Below are 16,650 nucleotides of genomic sequence, written 5' to 3'. Positions count from 1 at the left end.
CATGTGCAGTAGTAGTCTCCATCCTATCAGACACCCCGCCACCTCTCCTGTGTGCACTTTTGCCACACTTCTCTTACCATACTTGGATACAGCTGCATGTAATGCATTGAGACTGACAAATCTTGCCTGGTATCTCGCTCTGAGCGTCGCAGCACCACCGATATTTCCGAAATCGTATCACCTTCCAGTCGAGATACTTCAGCACGTATACGATTACCTCAGCCCAAAGGACTTCAATGCCGTGCGTCATACCTGTCGACACTGGATGCAAGCAAGTCTTGACAGGAAACTGCTGCGTACGATGATAGGCAGAGGTGGCTGGCTGAGTGGCACCGAAAACACCAACTGTAGAACACGCGGTACTTCTTCTGGTCCCATTATAACCACTGTTTCGCAAAGTGAGGAATGGTCACTCAGTAGGCACCTTTCTCGGCAGTGTGCTTTATCGTCTGGGTGGACTGGAAACGGACTGGACACTAGAGCCGCCATCATGGAAAGCTCCGACATTGACTTTGCTGAGCTAGCCGACGGATATGCAAATGGTTTGATATTTGCCACAAGCCTCTGTGGCCGCTTTTTGTGCGTAGCACGAGAAACCCTGATCTACATCTACGTTCTAGAGAGGGGCGTTCCAGTCCCTATCACAAGCGTCGTGTGCCCAAGAAGGGCCCTCGAAATGAAGATGGACGTCTCCTCTGGTCGACACACGATTGTGGCCCTTCTCGAAGGACGCATGGGCCTGGTTTGCGAGCTTCAATATGGTCGCACAGTTAGAGGCAACGGTCCTGTTGAGGTTCACGTTGACATTGATGGACCAGAGAGGGGGACCACATCGGCATCCATACAGACCAGCTGTGTCAACGACTATGAAACTGGTACTAATTTCCAAGGACGCAGCATGGCTCGGACACATCGTCTGTTCGTTCAGGAGCGAGATCCTGCAAGCTCCGACACGATTAGCGTACGATCGAACAACGAGCACATCAACCTCCAGAACACCAATGATTGTCGGACGTACGATCAACACTTCATCAACTATACATGGACCCTCAACTTATCCGGGCCTTCACGAAGGCGGTCAACACAGGCGAATTGTATTCCCCACTCATGCGTTCACAGCGTCCCAGTTGAAAGTGGAACGACAACAATCTACCGCCACCTGTGCGCTGAAGATGATCCACCACGCAGTGTTTCTATCTGCCCACAACGTCGCTGCGTCGCTTTCGGTTGTTCCGCGGGCATTGAGTTACACTGGATAGATGCGCTCACGGGCCAAAGTCTGAGCCGTTAGTTTCCGCTCACAGCGCCAAGTTAGTATACATTTCTTGCATCTATTATTCGACTAACATCCAGCAGGCGACCATTTGTACTTCCTTTCGCCACGACCAGGTTTCGAGTCGGCCAAGAAACTCCGTTTAATCTCCAGTGCAGCTCATCCAGAAGACAGACCTGCCATTAGCCGCAAGCTTTTCGGTCGGCCCACTATGAGCGCTTTCTGGGGTTCTTTCGGGTTTGAATCTACGTCACACCGTCCAGGCTCACCCAGCTGCGATCACTATCGTGCTATCCCTTTGAGCGACGGATATCACATTCTATTCATCGATCCCTCCACTGGCCTACTGAAGCTAAGCTGTGACGCGCCGCTTGGTGGACCCACGAATCTCCTTCGCAAGATCACACTCGTCCCGCCAGAACAGAACATGGTGCCAAGACTGTATAGTGCGGCCGCGGACTTGTCCCAGGGTGTCCGCATCGTCGTGACTTATGGCGACAGCCTCGTGTTATACAGCATACCCCCGGATGTCATTCAACTATCGCAGATGGAGCAAAACGCTAAGTGCTGGGATGCCTACAATGCTTCTACGAACCCAACACTGAGGCGCCAGAGGGATCATTGGCTCAACTAGTGGGATGAGCCATCCTACTGCGAACCATCGAATCAACGCGAAGGTGAAAACAACAGCTCTATATGGCCTCTTGCTATCCGCGGTACAGAAGTCGGAAGATTGGCAGGCGTCTGCGAGCTCGCGATACAAACTCAGCCGGAGATCTTGGTCTGGGCTTTCACGCATACGTCGAAATGCAAAACCTGGCGTCTATGCAATTACATCGATCCTGTTCTTGTTGACAAGAGTCTTGTCTGCCGAAACGGCATTGTACATGATGCCTTCTCTGTCAATGGATCCGGAGATGTCATCATGACAGACGCATCACACGCTTTACCCATCAACGGATCCATTGATCTCCACGTAACGGGTGAAGATACCGAGATACCTCAAGCAGAGAGGTCAGTTCTCGTTGGGTTCGATGGGAATAGTTCTGGCATCTTGAAGAGGATACCGAAAGCACTGGCTGTGGAGAATGATGAGTGGGTGGATTACTTGGATGCAAGAGGTTGTTCGGAGGCACGGTATCAGGCCAATGGCGATGTGAACATGTGGTATGGGACTCGAGACTCTGGGTACAGGGAGGAGGATGACGATGGTGAAATTCAGTAAGCGTGATTAGGAATTGAGACGTACATTAGACGTACGACTATTTCTACCAAATCCTAGTACCTAGCTAAACCCTATAACACAACGACCATCTCTCGGAAGAACAAGCTCTAGATCAACATAATATCTTTGCTTCACAACTTCAAGCCGTCACATTCTTTTCACAAACATGCAACTGCGCGTGAAACATAGTATCTACATACATGCCTTTCCTCCACAACTCGATAGCGTATGCACATATCTCAACTTCCCACCCTCAACTCTGAACTCATGACTATCCGGCAAACCATCAGCTCCAACCTGTCCCTGAATCCCTCCAAAATCCATGATGATATCCACAGTCCCATACTCTTCATCAATAACATACTGTCTGTTTACCAGTGGCACACCACTTGGAACACCAACGTCGCACCTATCAGTCGCTTCGCCTTTACCCGTGTACGCGCCGCCCTCAAGACGAGCACATGGGGAACCCCACGGTACTTTGACGCTTTGGTTGTTGAACAAGTCGGCGTAAGCGTCCCCTGCTGCTTTGATGACAGCACGCGAGTCTCGCTTTGCGGCAGGGATAGCGTCCCACTTTTCGTGCGTGGCCCAGTAGTATGTTCCTGTAACGTTGAACAACCAGTCTCCTTTGCTCGTCCAGATAGTGTCGATCTGCGACACTTTGGTGGAGTTGTCGAGGCGCAGTTGCGTTGCGATTACGTATGGTGCGGCGGTATTGGTGACGATGAATTCACTAAAGGCGGCGCACTGGGTGGTGTCAAGTTGAAATCGAACGTGGTCGATTTTCATGGGCTTGGAGAGGATGCCCTTCTTGATGTCGACGCTCTTGCGATTTTCCGTGTAGGCCACAGTGCTTGACAGGGAATTGAAGCTTGTCTGTCCTGCAGTTTGAGCGGCGAGAAGCTCATCAGTCACGGCTTTGAGCGCTTCACGAGTGCATGCTGCGTGGGTTTGCGTTGCGAGGATGCTGAAAATAGTGATAACGAGGTTACGCATCTTTGTTAGTAATGCGTGTCAGCGTCGAATAGACTTTTCTTAACCGAGTTGATATGTTGAATTTACTCGCGTTATGAATAGCGCTTGAAGTTCAATGCCCTCTCCCTTCAGATGGGGCCTTCTCTTCAACCAATAAAACCCGTGAACGATATTAATACACCCAAGTCCGGCAGTTAGCGATCCATGCATAGGTGTAATATATACACATTTTCCAGATTGTATGGAGAGGGGAAGTATTGCAAATCTTTTGTACTATGATCTCATGGGGTGGGGAGTTGGAACTACCAGATGATACCTATTCCATCCTGCAATGCTTTAGCGGCAGTTCATATACCACATGTTGATGAGAACGTGCAGCTGAAAGTGACCCCACTGATGCAAGCCATCCATCCTTGTTTGGACGGCACTTCTGGATGATTGATTGGCTTTACAGCCTGAGTCCTAGTGTCGAGAGTGCTTGAGTAGATGGAGCTAGGGAGACGATGAACAGTGAACGTCGTCTCTTATCCACCTTCGAACAGGACCGGTTCCGTAACAGCGCCCATCATCGGCGTGCCCAATTTCTTTACCTCGCTAGCAAAAGACATCTTAAAAGTCTCACTGGGCCGATATTGATACAAGGTAGCTGAAAATTCCGTGAGCTTGCTGTCGACGATTATAGCTCCATCAAGCTGAGAAAAATCCACCTCTTCATCGTAGGTTGTATCAGAGACTGTGAACCATATCGATATATCCTTCGCCTTGCCTGTCCTCTCCAGGTACTGCTGTATCTGCACAAATGCAGCAATGTCCTCTGGAACGGGTGCGTAGTAGATCGATGTCGATCCCGGACCAGAGGGTGTCCAATGGTCGACAAATTCTTGAAGAACAATGTCGGCATGACATGCCTCAGCGAAGCAAAACAGTCCCGACTTGCATGCAAGTTGTGAAGAAGATTCAGAAATTATCACCTAGAAGCTTCCGAATTGATCTCTTCGATGCCTTCATGAAGAACCTGCTTGCACGTCAAAAGCCAAAAAGGCAATGCAAAATTCTTCTTTGTCTGGCTGTATTTGTAGGCGTCCTTGGTATGCCATACGTCGACACAGTCGCCAGCATTATAGAGCTCCCTGCCGTAGGGGGTATGCCCCCAAAGAGAGCGATACACTTGATCCCGGAGTTCGCGCGGAAGATGGAGGAAGTTGATCGGCACGTCACGCGGGGGTTGGGTTGGCTTTGTTTTTCCGTACGGGTCTGCTGATATCTGGTTGTTGGTACTGCCGCCGATGTAGGGGAAGAGTCGTGGAGTAGCTCGGTAAAGTGGAGGTTCGGCTAGCAGACGAGGAGAAGCAATTCCAGGCGAGAGGCGTAGGAGCTGTGCTGAAAGGAAATGTTGGGGTTGGAGTAAGCGTTCTTCCCGTCTGTTCAGTTGCGTCATTGGACCCCTATTGGGCGTCAACGCGCCTCGGTGAGTCCGCGGTCGCCTTTTCGAAAATATCTAGAAAGCTACACGCAGTTGTAGCGTACCATTTCCTTGGCACACACTATCTACCAACATGTTGCTTCCCAATGCTTCCCGTACTCTTCTCCGACGAATATTGCTTTCGCGTCTTCGAAAAACTGGAGCCTACCTGTTGATCCCGATCAACATAACGGCGCCTAAGATCCTAGCATTACCCTGCGCCAATACCACCGGACCGCCGACGTGATCAATGCGGTATCGACACGGGCGCGGTGTGTCAGCCCACCAGAGCAGAATGCAAAATGACGCTGTCCGTTTCCCAACATGCTGCCGGTAGCAGTCATAAGCACTTACCAAACGGGATAATGATCCAAGCTCGGACATACGACGTTTTCGAGCATCACGACCGGACGAAGAAACACGTCTTGCATGGGCTTCGTATCCCTATTTCTACATGGTTTCAAGTGGCTCGTGACGGGCTAGAGACCGGAAACAAAGCAAAGATGCTATAGCCGGCAACAAAGAAGCAAAGTGGTGGAAGCTCGCTGCAAACATGACGCGCCCATAGTAGGAGAATATCGAGAATGCTGCTCCTGCAACGGTCTCGCCGAAATTCCTTCTTTCGACCTCACAAAGTCCTGCTGCTGCGCCTTGATATTGAGGATTTTAAGACCGGGAGTTGTGATAACGAAGTGGATGAAGCGAGATTGAAAAGCCGACTGGCCCTGATTGCGACTGACCATGTAAGTCCAGACGCAAAGGACGGAACAATGAATACTCTGTACACCGACTGAAAAGCACTACCATGAGCTGGAAAGTCTGGCAATGTAAGCGAATGCCAACCAACTTGGTTCGGCTGATCTCCAGGAGCCGAGCTGACACTGAGAGCCGAGCGTAGATCGATCGAACGCCTGCCATGTGTTGAGACGCACGTAGAGGGAAGCTAGCTGGCCAACCCCCAGATCTCCCGTACACGATTACGCGTTTGCAGGCGGGGTGAACAGAACGTTAGGATTGAAGCAGACGAGAGGTTGGAATTAATGAGGGGCGGGAGCGCTAACAGAGACGGTGTCATGTCCCGCAGTAAAGCTGCAGCGCTGGATCGAAGACAAGTTTAGGGTGCAGCCAACAGTGAGCGCCCGGGAGGCTGGCGAGCCGCGTTCAGCTCATGCAGCCGCAGAAGCGCAGCAAATTGTAGAACAAGAAACCACTCTTGACAAAGCGCGTCACAGGTGCCGGAAGCAGGTCGGAGTACTTTGCCTTGCGAAACGATCACGATGTACAGGTAATCATGACGTCCCCCAGTCAGCGGTCGAGAAGAGTCACAGTTCACGGGTTGATGCTCTGCTTCAGATCTGCGAGGTTGGTATTGGCTTGCATGCGTGTAGCCATAAGGAGAAATACCTAGTAGCGGCCTGCCCGGGGGCAGCGTCTGTGCTTTCATGATGGCAACATTGGCAGCCTCCTGAAATCGATCTGGGAGCAAAATCATCCCAAGCAATGTATGCGCCCAACAACATATCAGCTAAGCGACTTTGAAGTCTAAACAGGCTTTCTTCTCTTAGCTAGACGTTATTAAGACGGGAACCCAGCAGGGGTTACGACAAGTGCACCGGGCGTGGGCGATGTTTTCGCACTGGGTAGCGAATATGCAGGCAGCTGCATGTTAGGCACGAGCAAGAGAAGTGCCCGCGCGGCGAGGCGTCTCGCAGAAGTGTCATCTCGGAGTCTGCAGGCTGAATGGAGAATCACGTACCCTGGCCTGCAGAAATCACAAGCAACGACTGCCCTGGTGTGGCTCGACTCGTAGCCATTCAAGCTTCCATGGTGTCTACTGAGCAGAGCCGCTAGGCAGATACGGGCTACCCATAATTTTGGCTTGACGGTATCGCGCCGACCGCGGGCATGGACCGTGAGAGTCTGTTATGCTGTGGAGCAGTGTAATACGAAGGGTCTCTTGTGTTCCAAGGCCGAAACACCAGGCGCAGCGAGGAGCAAGTGGAAAGGTGACGATGACGTCGAACGGGCTGCGCGTCAATACCGTCGATCAGCTGTTGTTATCAGGTAGCGAAGAGAGAGCGTGCGTCCCTGGAGAGACCATCGTTGAGGAGTTCTCTTAGTCTAGCCGTCTAATTTTGGCAGGAGGGTCCCGGACATGGATCATGGTCGGACTAGGAGGCTACACTACGGTACCAGCACCCTCGACCAGTAGTTTGCGGCCGTGGGTTCAACGTGTAGGGCACATGTCTGAAGCTGCACGGAATTGTGGCAGCGATGTGCAAGACAGCATAAGTCGCACCAGAGTTGATTGCGCCATTGGCAAACTTGCATGGCTGTCAAGACTAGAATATACATGGCAAAACCCAACAAGGCAGTTCATGGCCGTTCTATTGGGCGCTATACCCACTGCGGGAGGATGCCATTGGTTCGGTACCTAGGTAGATGCAGGCCCGGCCGAGCGAAGAGGGCAGTTGAGTGAAGGATGATCGGACGGCGCACTCCTTACTATGGCTTTGTGCCATCCGTGCGCGCCCTTATACTCGTTCATCGTCCAGCCGTTTTGTCCGCGCGTGCACACAAACGACATCATCGCTGTCTCCGCTGTCTGCAATTAGACATTGTCGTTCGTTGAACAGGTGCTGCTGCTGCTACCCGCCTCGTGTCTAGTAAGTCGCACACCCAACCCACCCCCATCCCGGGCCTCGGAAGGATTCAACGACGCCGCACTCGACACCGACAAGCGGTCCAGGCGATGCGCTGGGAAAAGGCAAAGGCGGAAGTTGCCACGACAAGATTTCCTGCCACCTCTGTATCGGCAGAGAATCCCTCGAAGCGCATAATAATATCAATACGCGGCTAGATCGACACGGCCCTGACGTTGAAACGCGGTAATACGAAGTTGCCCGTCGACGACACTTCCGACTCAGCTTTCCCACCACCACTCGCCGCGCCCGCTCACATAATCTCTCGACACAGCGCCGCCAGCACGCTGCACCGCCATTTGCACACAGAGCAGAGCTAATTCCTGACACATAGATTGTCCCATCCATTCGTTCTCTGCCCATCACCCGTTTGGCTTATTCGTGACCGCCGCGCATCGCTCCTTCCCCGACCACGACCGCCGCGCATCGCACGTTTTGGGGTACATGATATTGTCCATAACATCAAGATAGGCCGCTCGAGGCATTGGTCGCTGTTTCTACTTGGACAAAAAAATAACAATATCAGCAACATGGGCAAGCCAGGCCTAGGGATATTCACCGCCCGCCGTAAGTCTCAGGGCAATGCATTCGAGGAAGTCGATATCGCAACAAGTCCTGAGACTATAACGGCGCCCTCTGATTCTGGTGGTTTCCGGGTGCTGAGCAAGACGGAGGTAGAAAAAGCAAAAGAGCAGCGCAAGACACAGGAAAAAGAGAGGTCGTCCAAGTTTCCTCGTTTCAGTGGCTTTAGCAATGCTGGCAGCAAGAACCGCAACCAGTCCGTAGACGATGAGTCTCCAGGATCTTCAAAACGGTAAGCTTCGTATCCGCTAGTCATAGCGTCGGCCGGACTGACCCTTTAATTAGCGACAGCAAGTCCAGCAGTGGGACTCAATTTTCCAATTCGAGACCCTACGCCAATGGCCAGCATGGCTCGACCTCTACACTTCCTTCTTCCACGGACACCAGCTCCGACGACAACCTCTTCACTAACATACCTCGACCGACCGTCTCTCAACACAACAGCTCCCCTGCCCCGTCTTCGGTAGGCGCCCTCCGTAAGAACTTGCCCTCACTACCCAAGTCAAGCTCCGGCGTGTCATCATACAAGGATCTGTCAGGGTCAGGGTGGAGCGGCAGAAATCGGGCTATGACCACCTCGAGCTACGCGAGCACAGCAGTTCCGCCGAAACTCGAAGGAGACCTGAACTTCGGCGGCTTTGAAGACGACATGTTTAGCCATTTAAGCCGCAAGGAATCTCCCGAAATACCACGGGAGACTGCGGGACGCTCACTCCTTTCGGAAAAGCGCACGTTCCAGGCAGAACCTATTAAGATACCACCACCCTCTGGCATCGAAGCGCCGTTGAAGAGTTGGGACAGCCGCAACTCAACTGACAACCTAATGGCTTCTCCAAAGTCGGATAATGACTCGCCGCCCCCGCCCCTCCTCCACACAAGTACTCCTCATATGCGCCGGTCGCTTCGGAAAGCCCTACCTTCCATCCATCGTCTACTTTCGAAGATGCCGATGCTCAATTCGTACGCAAATCATACACAGATAGAAAGTCGTACCGGGAAAGCTCTCCAGAACAACAACCCAACTCCACCTCTTCGTCGTCTGCCAACTCCTACCAGACCCCCTATTCCTCTCGATCGGCCACAGCTACGAGCACCACCACGAATACAACACCAAAAGCTTCTCTCGCACCGACTGCCTCACCCTACAACGATGCTGAGGAAGATGACCTGTTCGCACCTTCGAAGCCTGCCCCCAATCAAGAAGTTCCAACAGCGAAAAAGCCTGCGGCTCTACCCTCCAACAGCAACGCTACAGCGGCTGCCACTACAGCGGATGGAAGGCGTGTGATGTCGCAAGCCGAATTTAGGGAGTACCAAAAGAGGCAGATGAATCAGCCACCGCCAGAGGAAAGCTCTGACGACGAAGACTACGAGGATGAGGAGGATGCTATCAAAAGGCGAGAGGAAGAGGAACTGATGAGGCGCAAGAACCAGCAAATGCATTTTGCCCGGGAGGCCATGCGACGTTCCACCACAGCTCCTGGGGCTCCTACAGACCCGGGAGCAGATCATATGGGCTTCCCATCGGAAACGTCGATGAAGGCCGAAGAGTGGGAAGATGAGGATGTACCGTTGGGTATTCTTGCCCAACACGGCTTTCCAAGTCAGACTCGCAACAGGTTTCCCAGTCAGCCAACAAACTCCATGCCCTCGTATATACCCGATCGTCCAGCCTCTGCGGGTGCCATGAGCCAACGCGGCGTTTCCCAAGCGAATCTGCCGGCCTTTGCGAGACACTTGCCTCAGGATCCGTACAACTCCTCTTTCATTGGAGGGGGCTTGGTCCGGCCGACAAACCGCGAGTCGATGGGGTTCAATGGTTTTGCGCGGGGTCCTGGATCAGTCGTAGGCGGGTCAGTTGCTGGTGACATGGGCATGAGCCCTGGCATGATGTACCAAGATGCTGGTATGTCGCAGCCTTCGCTCGTGGACCAGATTCAGATGCGAGATATGACCAAGCAAAAGTACATGGGTGGCGCTTCAGCAAAGAAACCCGTGGGTGGACCTTTTACTGGTGTCCTCGGCCAGCAAATGAACGTGAACGGGCAAGTCCAGAACTCCACACGGATGTCACAAACGCCCATGATGAATGGCATGGGCGGCATGAACGGCATGAATCCCATGATGAATCCCATGATGAGTGGGCAAATGCCGATGCAGGGAATGGGTATGGGCATGGGCATGGGTCAGATGGGATACCCAATGCAGCAAGGCAACGAGTACATGCAGCAGATGCAACAAATGCAGCAGATGATCGCCATGCAGCAAATGCAGCTGCAGATGATGCAGCAGCAACCCCAACAGCAAGACCCAAGGATGTCGATGGCAATGCCCAACAACGGTTACGCGGCTAGTACTATGGGCAGCGCAATGGGCGGCGCAGGCTTCCTAAACGTACCAAATGGGCAGAATCGACCAATGTCATTCATGTCGACCAACGGGAACCAACAACAGCAGCGCTCCATGTCGTTCATGGGTCCACATCCAGGGTACACTCCCTCCATCGCACCATCCGAGCGTTCTAACATTGGGCTGTCCGCTAGGTACCGTCCCGTCGTCAACCAGTCCGATGCCGTCTCCAACGGAACGTCCATGACGCTACAAGCCTCGGGCGGCGCAAACCAGAACCGGACCAACACCATCAAGGGCATTCTCAAGAAGGGTAGCCCAGGACCGCAAATGAACGCTCCCCAGACAGACGATGCCGATGAAGACTGGGGCAAGATGGCAGCACGCAAGAACAAGTCAAAGGGCAAGGAGAACAACAGCTCAGGCCTTGAAGATCTCACTCGCGGTCTCGACATTTAGGTGTTGTTACGCACATTCGCAACGCTCATAAGACGCACACGCAAACCTTTTCTCTTATCGTAACAACAGACGCATTACTTTAGAAACGCCGTAATACGGATCTCATGGTTCAAAGGGAAAAGAAAGAAGAAACGAGTCCCGATATTTTCTCATTCCCCCACAAATTTTCTTCAAGATATATGGAAGCGATTTAAGTGGCCCATGGCCGAAATTCTTGTATTCTCTTTTTTGCATCTACTGGCGGCGTTTTCTTCTTTTGTTTACCAAGAGAGTACTATCGCGTTGTTTGATAAGGGAAAACATACATGTTGCAACTTTAGGCGCGCCCATACTTTCTTCTTACCCCTTCTTTCTTCTCGACTTGGCTACCTTGGCCGTTTATCTTGCATTTACCGAGAAATGTATTCACATTAGGGCATTTGTGGCGTGGGGTAAATTGGGAATGATCTATCAATCTTTGTTTTTATCTTTGCATCAAAGCGTTCGGTGTTGTGCTTTGGTCGACACTGGAGCGGAACGGACGGCATGGGGATGGGGATGGGATGGGAAACAGCTATGGGAGGATCGGATCCTCTTGTAATAATAATACGGATATATACCCTGTGCAAATATCTGCATTTGAATCTTCACTCCAACTCCTTGACTTGTGTATAAACGATTTTGCCCATGTTCTTGCATTATGATGATTGATGATTGATGATTGATGATTGATGATTAATAAGTCACTTGGAATGGTATCTAGCAACTGTGCTGGACACTTGTCCAGATATGCCTCCAGGTGTCTACACCAAAGACGCCCAAAACGCCGCCGTTACGTGACGATTTCAGTCACTCGTTGAACATGGAGTCTTTACCGCTCAGTCTTGCCGTCTCTGTCCAGCAGCTCCCGCGCAGCGATAATCTCCGCCTCGTCATAGCCTTGCCAGCCCTTCTTTCCCGACTTGTATAGTCTTATAATCTCCGCGAGCTTGTTCGTAGCAATCTCTTCTAGCTTCTTTACGGTTTGGGCATTGGGCATGGGGATGTCGTCTTCTTCTTGTGTGTTGCGCTTGGGTGCTGAATCGGAGAGGGTGTCATTGAGCTTTGAAGTGAGGAGCTTGAGGCCGTAGTAGCCACGTAGGTAGCCGTCGTTGAGCTCGACGGAGCGGCAGAAGTGCTTTAGTGAGAGGGCTAGAGAACTGAGGTTGGGTGGGTTATTGGAGGCTGTGGAGAGGTAGTATAGTGTCGCGATGTGTGCGTGTGCCTGAAGCGTTGGTTAGTAACATGCCAGGTGATCTGGGTAGTGTGGTACTTACACTCCATGCGTTCGGCGTGATGAGCAAAACCTCTTCTGCGCAGTATATGGCCTGCCCCCAAGCTGCTTGACTCGCATACAGCTCACTCGCCTCAGCCCATGCCTCGGCATCCGTTGGACTGTTCTGCAAGAGCACCGTCACCGCTGTAATCGCATCGCCTGTCCTCCCCAGCGCCTTGAGCACAGCCACCCTCCTCTTCCTGATGCTCATGTTGGTGGGGTCGTCCCTAAGTATCTTCTCATACGCCTCGAACACTTTTTCTAGATCCGCGTCCGACTTGGACGTCGCCTCGTTGTAGATGCCGCGCAGTGTGATGATGCGCTCGTTGTGATCGCCGAATCGGGCTTCCAGCCGCTGCAAAATGGATAGAGCGGCATTCTCGTCGCCAGTGCGGAGTGTAGAGAGGAAGAGGTTCTCGTGGATGGTCCATGTTTCGGGTGTCTCACGGGAGAAGAGGAGAGAGAGGGGCCATGGGAGGTTCGACGTTGGTGTTGTGGAGAGGACGAGGGGAGCCTTTTGGGAGAGCGCAAGGGCGGTTGGCGGTGGTATTTGTGCGGGTGGAGAGAGGAGGTTGGCTTGTGTCATCTTGGCGAGTGCTTGCGTCGAGGACGGGTGTGGAGTGCGTGTCAATGGCGACAATGTGTCTGGAGAAGCATGTGGAGTTAGGTAAGCCGTTGGGGATGCTGCTGTCCCAAGCTTCCGCCGGCGAAACTAGCGGGCGTTCGGTAGTCTCCACTCTGCAATCGACCAAGTGCACGTCAACATTCCTGACACTCGTAACATTCGCTTTCCCTGAAGACGGGCCATTATACCCCGAGTTCGCGTCGCTAAACATCTGCTCCATGACGACCGCATCCCAATGACGATGCCTAGTGGCCCACCACCTTCACCCTCACGCCGCCCATCTACCCCTCCACGCGCGCTTCCATACCTAGACACACGACTGCGCGACGCTACCTGAGCGATACCCAGGATGTATGGCTCTTACTAGATTCCTCACTACCACGTGCATTGGTGGCTGACAATCTGGCAGGTTCGAGAAATCCCTCTTCGACCTCATTCGGGGCCTCCGAAATCATAAAGGCAACGAGCGCGAATACATTGCCGAGAGCATAAAAGAATGTCGCAAGGAAATACGGACCAACGATATGGACCTCAAGGCCACCGCACTTATGAAGCTCACATACCTTGAGATGTTCGGCCACGACATGTCTTGGGCTAGCTTCAACGTCCTCGAGGTCATGTCAAGCTCCAAGTTCAAGCAGAAGCGCACTGGATATTTGGCCGCAGTACAAAGCTTTCGACGTGATACAGAGGTCCTAGTGCTCGCGGAAAACCAACTGAAGAAGGACATCATGAGTTCGAGCCCACAATACATCGCGCTCCCGCTAGGCGCTATACCACACGTCATAAACCCGAGCATGGCCAACTCAGTCCTTTCCGACTTGATACCGCGATTGACGCATTCGCACGCAATGGTCCGGAAGAAGACGGTAGTAACGTTGTACCGCTTGGCTCTTGTGTATCCGGAAACACTACGACCCGCATGGCCCAAGATCAAGGAGCGCTTGCTAGACGATAACGAAGATGCGAGCGTGACAGCGGCAATCGTAAATGTCGTCTGCGAGCTGGGATGGAGGCGACCACAAGACTTCCTACCGCTTGCACCAAGATTGTTTGATCTCCTGGTAGAGGGCGGGAATAACTGGATGGCTATCAAGCTTATCAAACTTGTGAGTGCTGAGACAGTACTAAAAAGAGCTTGAACTAACCAAACTTAGTTTGCAACATTGACTCCGTTAGAACCTAGACTCATCAAGAAACTGCTACCTCCGTTAACTAAGATTATACGGGAGACGTCTGCTATGTCATTACTTTACGAATGTATCAGTGGTATCATTCAGGGTGGCATCCTAGAAGCCGTAGAAGGTACCGTAGAAGGCGAGGAGGTAGCAAAGCTATGTGTCGGCAAACTACGAGGCATGATGATAATAGAAGGAGATGCAAACCGTAAGCTAATGTACACTGTTGTTCAACGTTCCGCTTCTCATCAATCTGCAGTAAAATATGTCGCATTACTCGCCTTCGAAAAGATCGTCAAATCACATCCATACTTGGTTTCTCAGCAGCAAGATGTTATTCTTGAATGCATCGATGATCCAGACATCTCGATACGAATGCGTGCTTTGGATCTGGTGGTTGGTATGGTCAATCCAGATAACCTTACAGCAATTGTGGGACGATTGATGCGACAACTTCGGAATGCACCGATCGCCACAGCGGCAAGCGATCCCAATAGCGACCGGGCCAGACTTACTGGCATAACGCCTTACGGTGATGACGACTCAGACACAGAAGAGACTCTGCCGCAGCACGAACAGAAATCCGACCAACCGCCGCCGCTGCCAGACGACTATCGAATCAGCGTCATCAAGAGGATACTGGAGATGTGCTCACGCGACACCTACAGCAATATCACTGACTTCGAATGGTACATTGACGTCCTTACTCAGCTTGTCAGGGTATCACCGGCAACAAAAGTAGCCTCGGTTATGGAAGAGGAAGAGGAAATGGAACATTCAGATGACGTTGGTGGTGGCATTGGACACGAGCTACAGAATGTTGCTATACGTGTCAAGAGTGTTCGGTCGGAAGCCATAGATGCTGCACAGTCACTCGTGCTTGTTGATCGGAGAGACCAAATGTTCCCAGCATCCGGCAACGGCGGTCAAGGTGTATTGGAATATGCTGGCTGGCTCGTTGGAGAGTACGCCAACTATCTTACTCGCCCAGAGCCGGTCATGACCTCCCTGCTACACTCCTCTTCTCTTCAACTATCTTCGAGAACGCTCGCTGTGTACCTGCAAGCGATACCCAAGGTCTTCTCTAGTATGGCTGGAAACGATCAGGTATCATGGACTCCAGAGCGCAAGACGCTGATGTCACTTCTCATGGCCCGAATCATCCATTTCCTCGAGCCGCTCTCTACGCACCCTAGTCTTGAAGTCCAAGAACGAGCGGTTGAGTACCTTGAACTCATGCGGCTCGCTGCAGAAGCCGCGTCCGGTACTGCTGCTAGCGCAGACCAGGACACGTTTACCGATCCACCTTTGTTACTTACACAAGCTATACCTGCATTATTCTCTGGTGCTGAGCTGAACCCGGTTGCTCCTGGTGCTCAACGCAAGGTTCCATTGCCCGAAGACCTAGATCTTGACACACCAATCAACCCCAATCTACAGCATCTACTTTACACAGCTGACGCGGAAGGTTTTGAAACAGAAGAAGACGATGTCTATGCAGCCTACTCGGAGCCCCCAGCAGCGTATGCGGAAGCTCCTGTCGTTGCTGCACCGGCTGCAGATCGCCTTGATGCCCCGCATAAGGAACCTACATCATACCAGAACGCAGCTGAGGATGAGTATCTGGACGCTGATATCATTGCGCGTCGGAAAGCAGAAAGGAAAGAACGCTACAAAGATGATCCGTTCTACATCGACCCCGAAGCGGATAAAGGCAGCGGCGCAGTCACACCACTTAGTAGAATTGTCCGGGATGGCAACAGAGAGAACAACGAGTTGGACATTGATTCGATTCCGATCATGGAACTCAACCTTGACAGTAAAGGATCATCTTCCGAGCATCTACCACGATCTCGGAGTCCACGCAAGCCGGTGCGAAGGATCGATATCATGGGCGATGAAACGCTTGGGCCTGCAGCACCAGACGCATCAAGAGACGACATTGTGCGGCCACAGCCAGGAAAGGCTAAGAAATCATTGTTGGATGTGGACAGCTCTGGTCTTGCGGCATTGAGTCTTGATGACGAAGGTACATCGAATCGCAAGCTTACACAGCTCGATATCGAAAGAAAGGCTCAAGAAGACGCGGAAATGAAGAAAGCACTTCAAGAAGTTGAGCGATTACGGCTTGAAATGCAGCGAGCGAGCGAGAGGCTGCACGTCAAAGAAGAGGTCGCGGTCAAGAAGAAGAAGAGAAAGGTCAGGAGGGTTGCTGTTGAAGGAGACGAGCCAGCTGAAACGCCAACATTAGAAGCAGAAGTCGGGGAAGATGAAAAGGCAGCGCCTATCAAGAAAAAGAAAAAGAAGAAGGTCAAGCCTGAGGGCCAAGACGAAGGCGTTGTTGAAGGCACAGCTGAGGGTGAGGAAGAAGGCAAGGCCAAGAAGAAGAAAAAGAAGAGGCGGACGGTGGTCATGGATGAGAGTGCAGATGGGCCTGAGGAGTAGTGGTTCAAGAACGCTGCAATGTGTGGGTTGATCTTGAACAAATAAGATTCCGAAATCTCAATACCATGAAATCGGCTA

At 52.0% G+C, this 16,650-nt stretch overlaps 5 protein-coding genes across 5 annotated transcripts; 3 read left to right on the top strand and 2 right to left on the bottom strand.

Annotated features, from left to right (window-relative positions):
• Positions 1-490: 490 nt before the first annotated feature.
• Positions 491-2,498, top strand: ALTATR162_LOCUS8075 (uncharacterized protein; the record flags this gene model as incomplete). Its single annotated transcript, XM_043315704.1, has 3 exons — positions 491-1,007; positions 1,357-1,906; positions 1,964-2,498. 3 exons carry the CDS (start codon positions 491-493, stop codon positions 2,496-2,498), a joined length of 1,602 nt encoding a protein of 533 aa, XP_043171639.1.
• A 192-nt stretch (positions 2,499-2,690) lies between these two features.
• On the bottom strand, positions 2,691-3,497 carry ALTATR162_LOCUS8074 (uncharacterized protein; the record flags this gene model as incomplete). Its single annotated transcript, XM_043315703.1, has 1 exon — positions 2,691-3,497. The coding sequence occupies one exon, from the start codon at positions 3,495-3,497 to the stop codon at positions 2,691-2,693; it is 807 nt and encodes a 268-aa protein (XP_043171638.1).
• Positions 3,498-8,170: 4,673 nt separating this feature from the next.
• ALTATR162_LOCUS8073 (uncharacterized protein) lies at positions 8,171-11,030 on the top strand (the record flags this gene model as incomplete). Its single annotated transcript, XM_043315702.1, has 3 exons — positions 8,171-8,454; positions 8,508-9,100; positions 9,166-11,030. The coding sequence occupies 3 exons, from the start codon at positions 8,171-8,173 to the stop codon at positions 11,028-11,030; spliced, it is 2,742 nt and encodes a 913-aa protein (XP_043171637.1).
• An 850-nt stretch (positions 11,031-11,880) lies between these two features.
• Positions 11,881-12,910, bottom strand: ALTATR162_LOCUS8072 (uncharacterized protein; the record flags this gene model as incomplete). The annotated part of the gene is made up of 2 exons (XM_043315701.1): positions 11,881-12,273; positions 12,326-12,910. 2 exons carry the CDS (start codon positions 12,908-12,910, stop codon positions 11,881-11,883), a joined length of 978 nt encoding a protein of 325 aa, XP_043171636.1.
• Positions 12,911-13,473: 563 nt separating this feature from the next.
• On the top strand, positions 13,474-16,572 carry ALTATR162_LOCUS8071 (uncharacterized protein; the record flags this gene model as incomplete). Its single annotated transcript, XM_043315700.1, has 3 exons — positions 13,474-14,058; positions 14,107-14,335; positions 14,387-16,572. 3 exons carry the CDS (start codon positions 13,474-13,476, stop codon positions 16,570-16,572), a joined length of 3,000 nt encoding a protein of 999 aa, XP_043171635.1.
• Positions 16,573-16,650: the final 78 nt, after the last annotated feature.

The sequence above is a fragment of the Alternaria atra genome, assembly GCF_907166805.1.
Source record: "Alternaria atra isolate CS162 genome assembly, contig: 28, whole genome shotgun sequence".
Lineage (NCBI taxonomy): Eukaryota > Fungi > Ascomycota > Dothideomycetes > Pleosporales > Pleosporaceae > Alternaria > Alternaria atra.
This window is presented reverse-complemented; position numbering and strand designations above follow the sequence as displayed.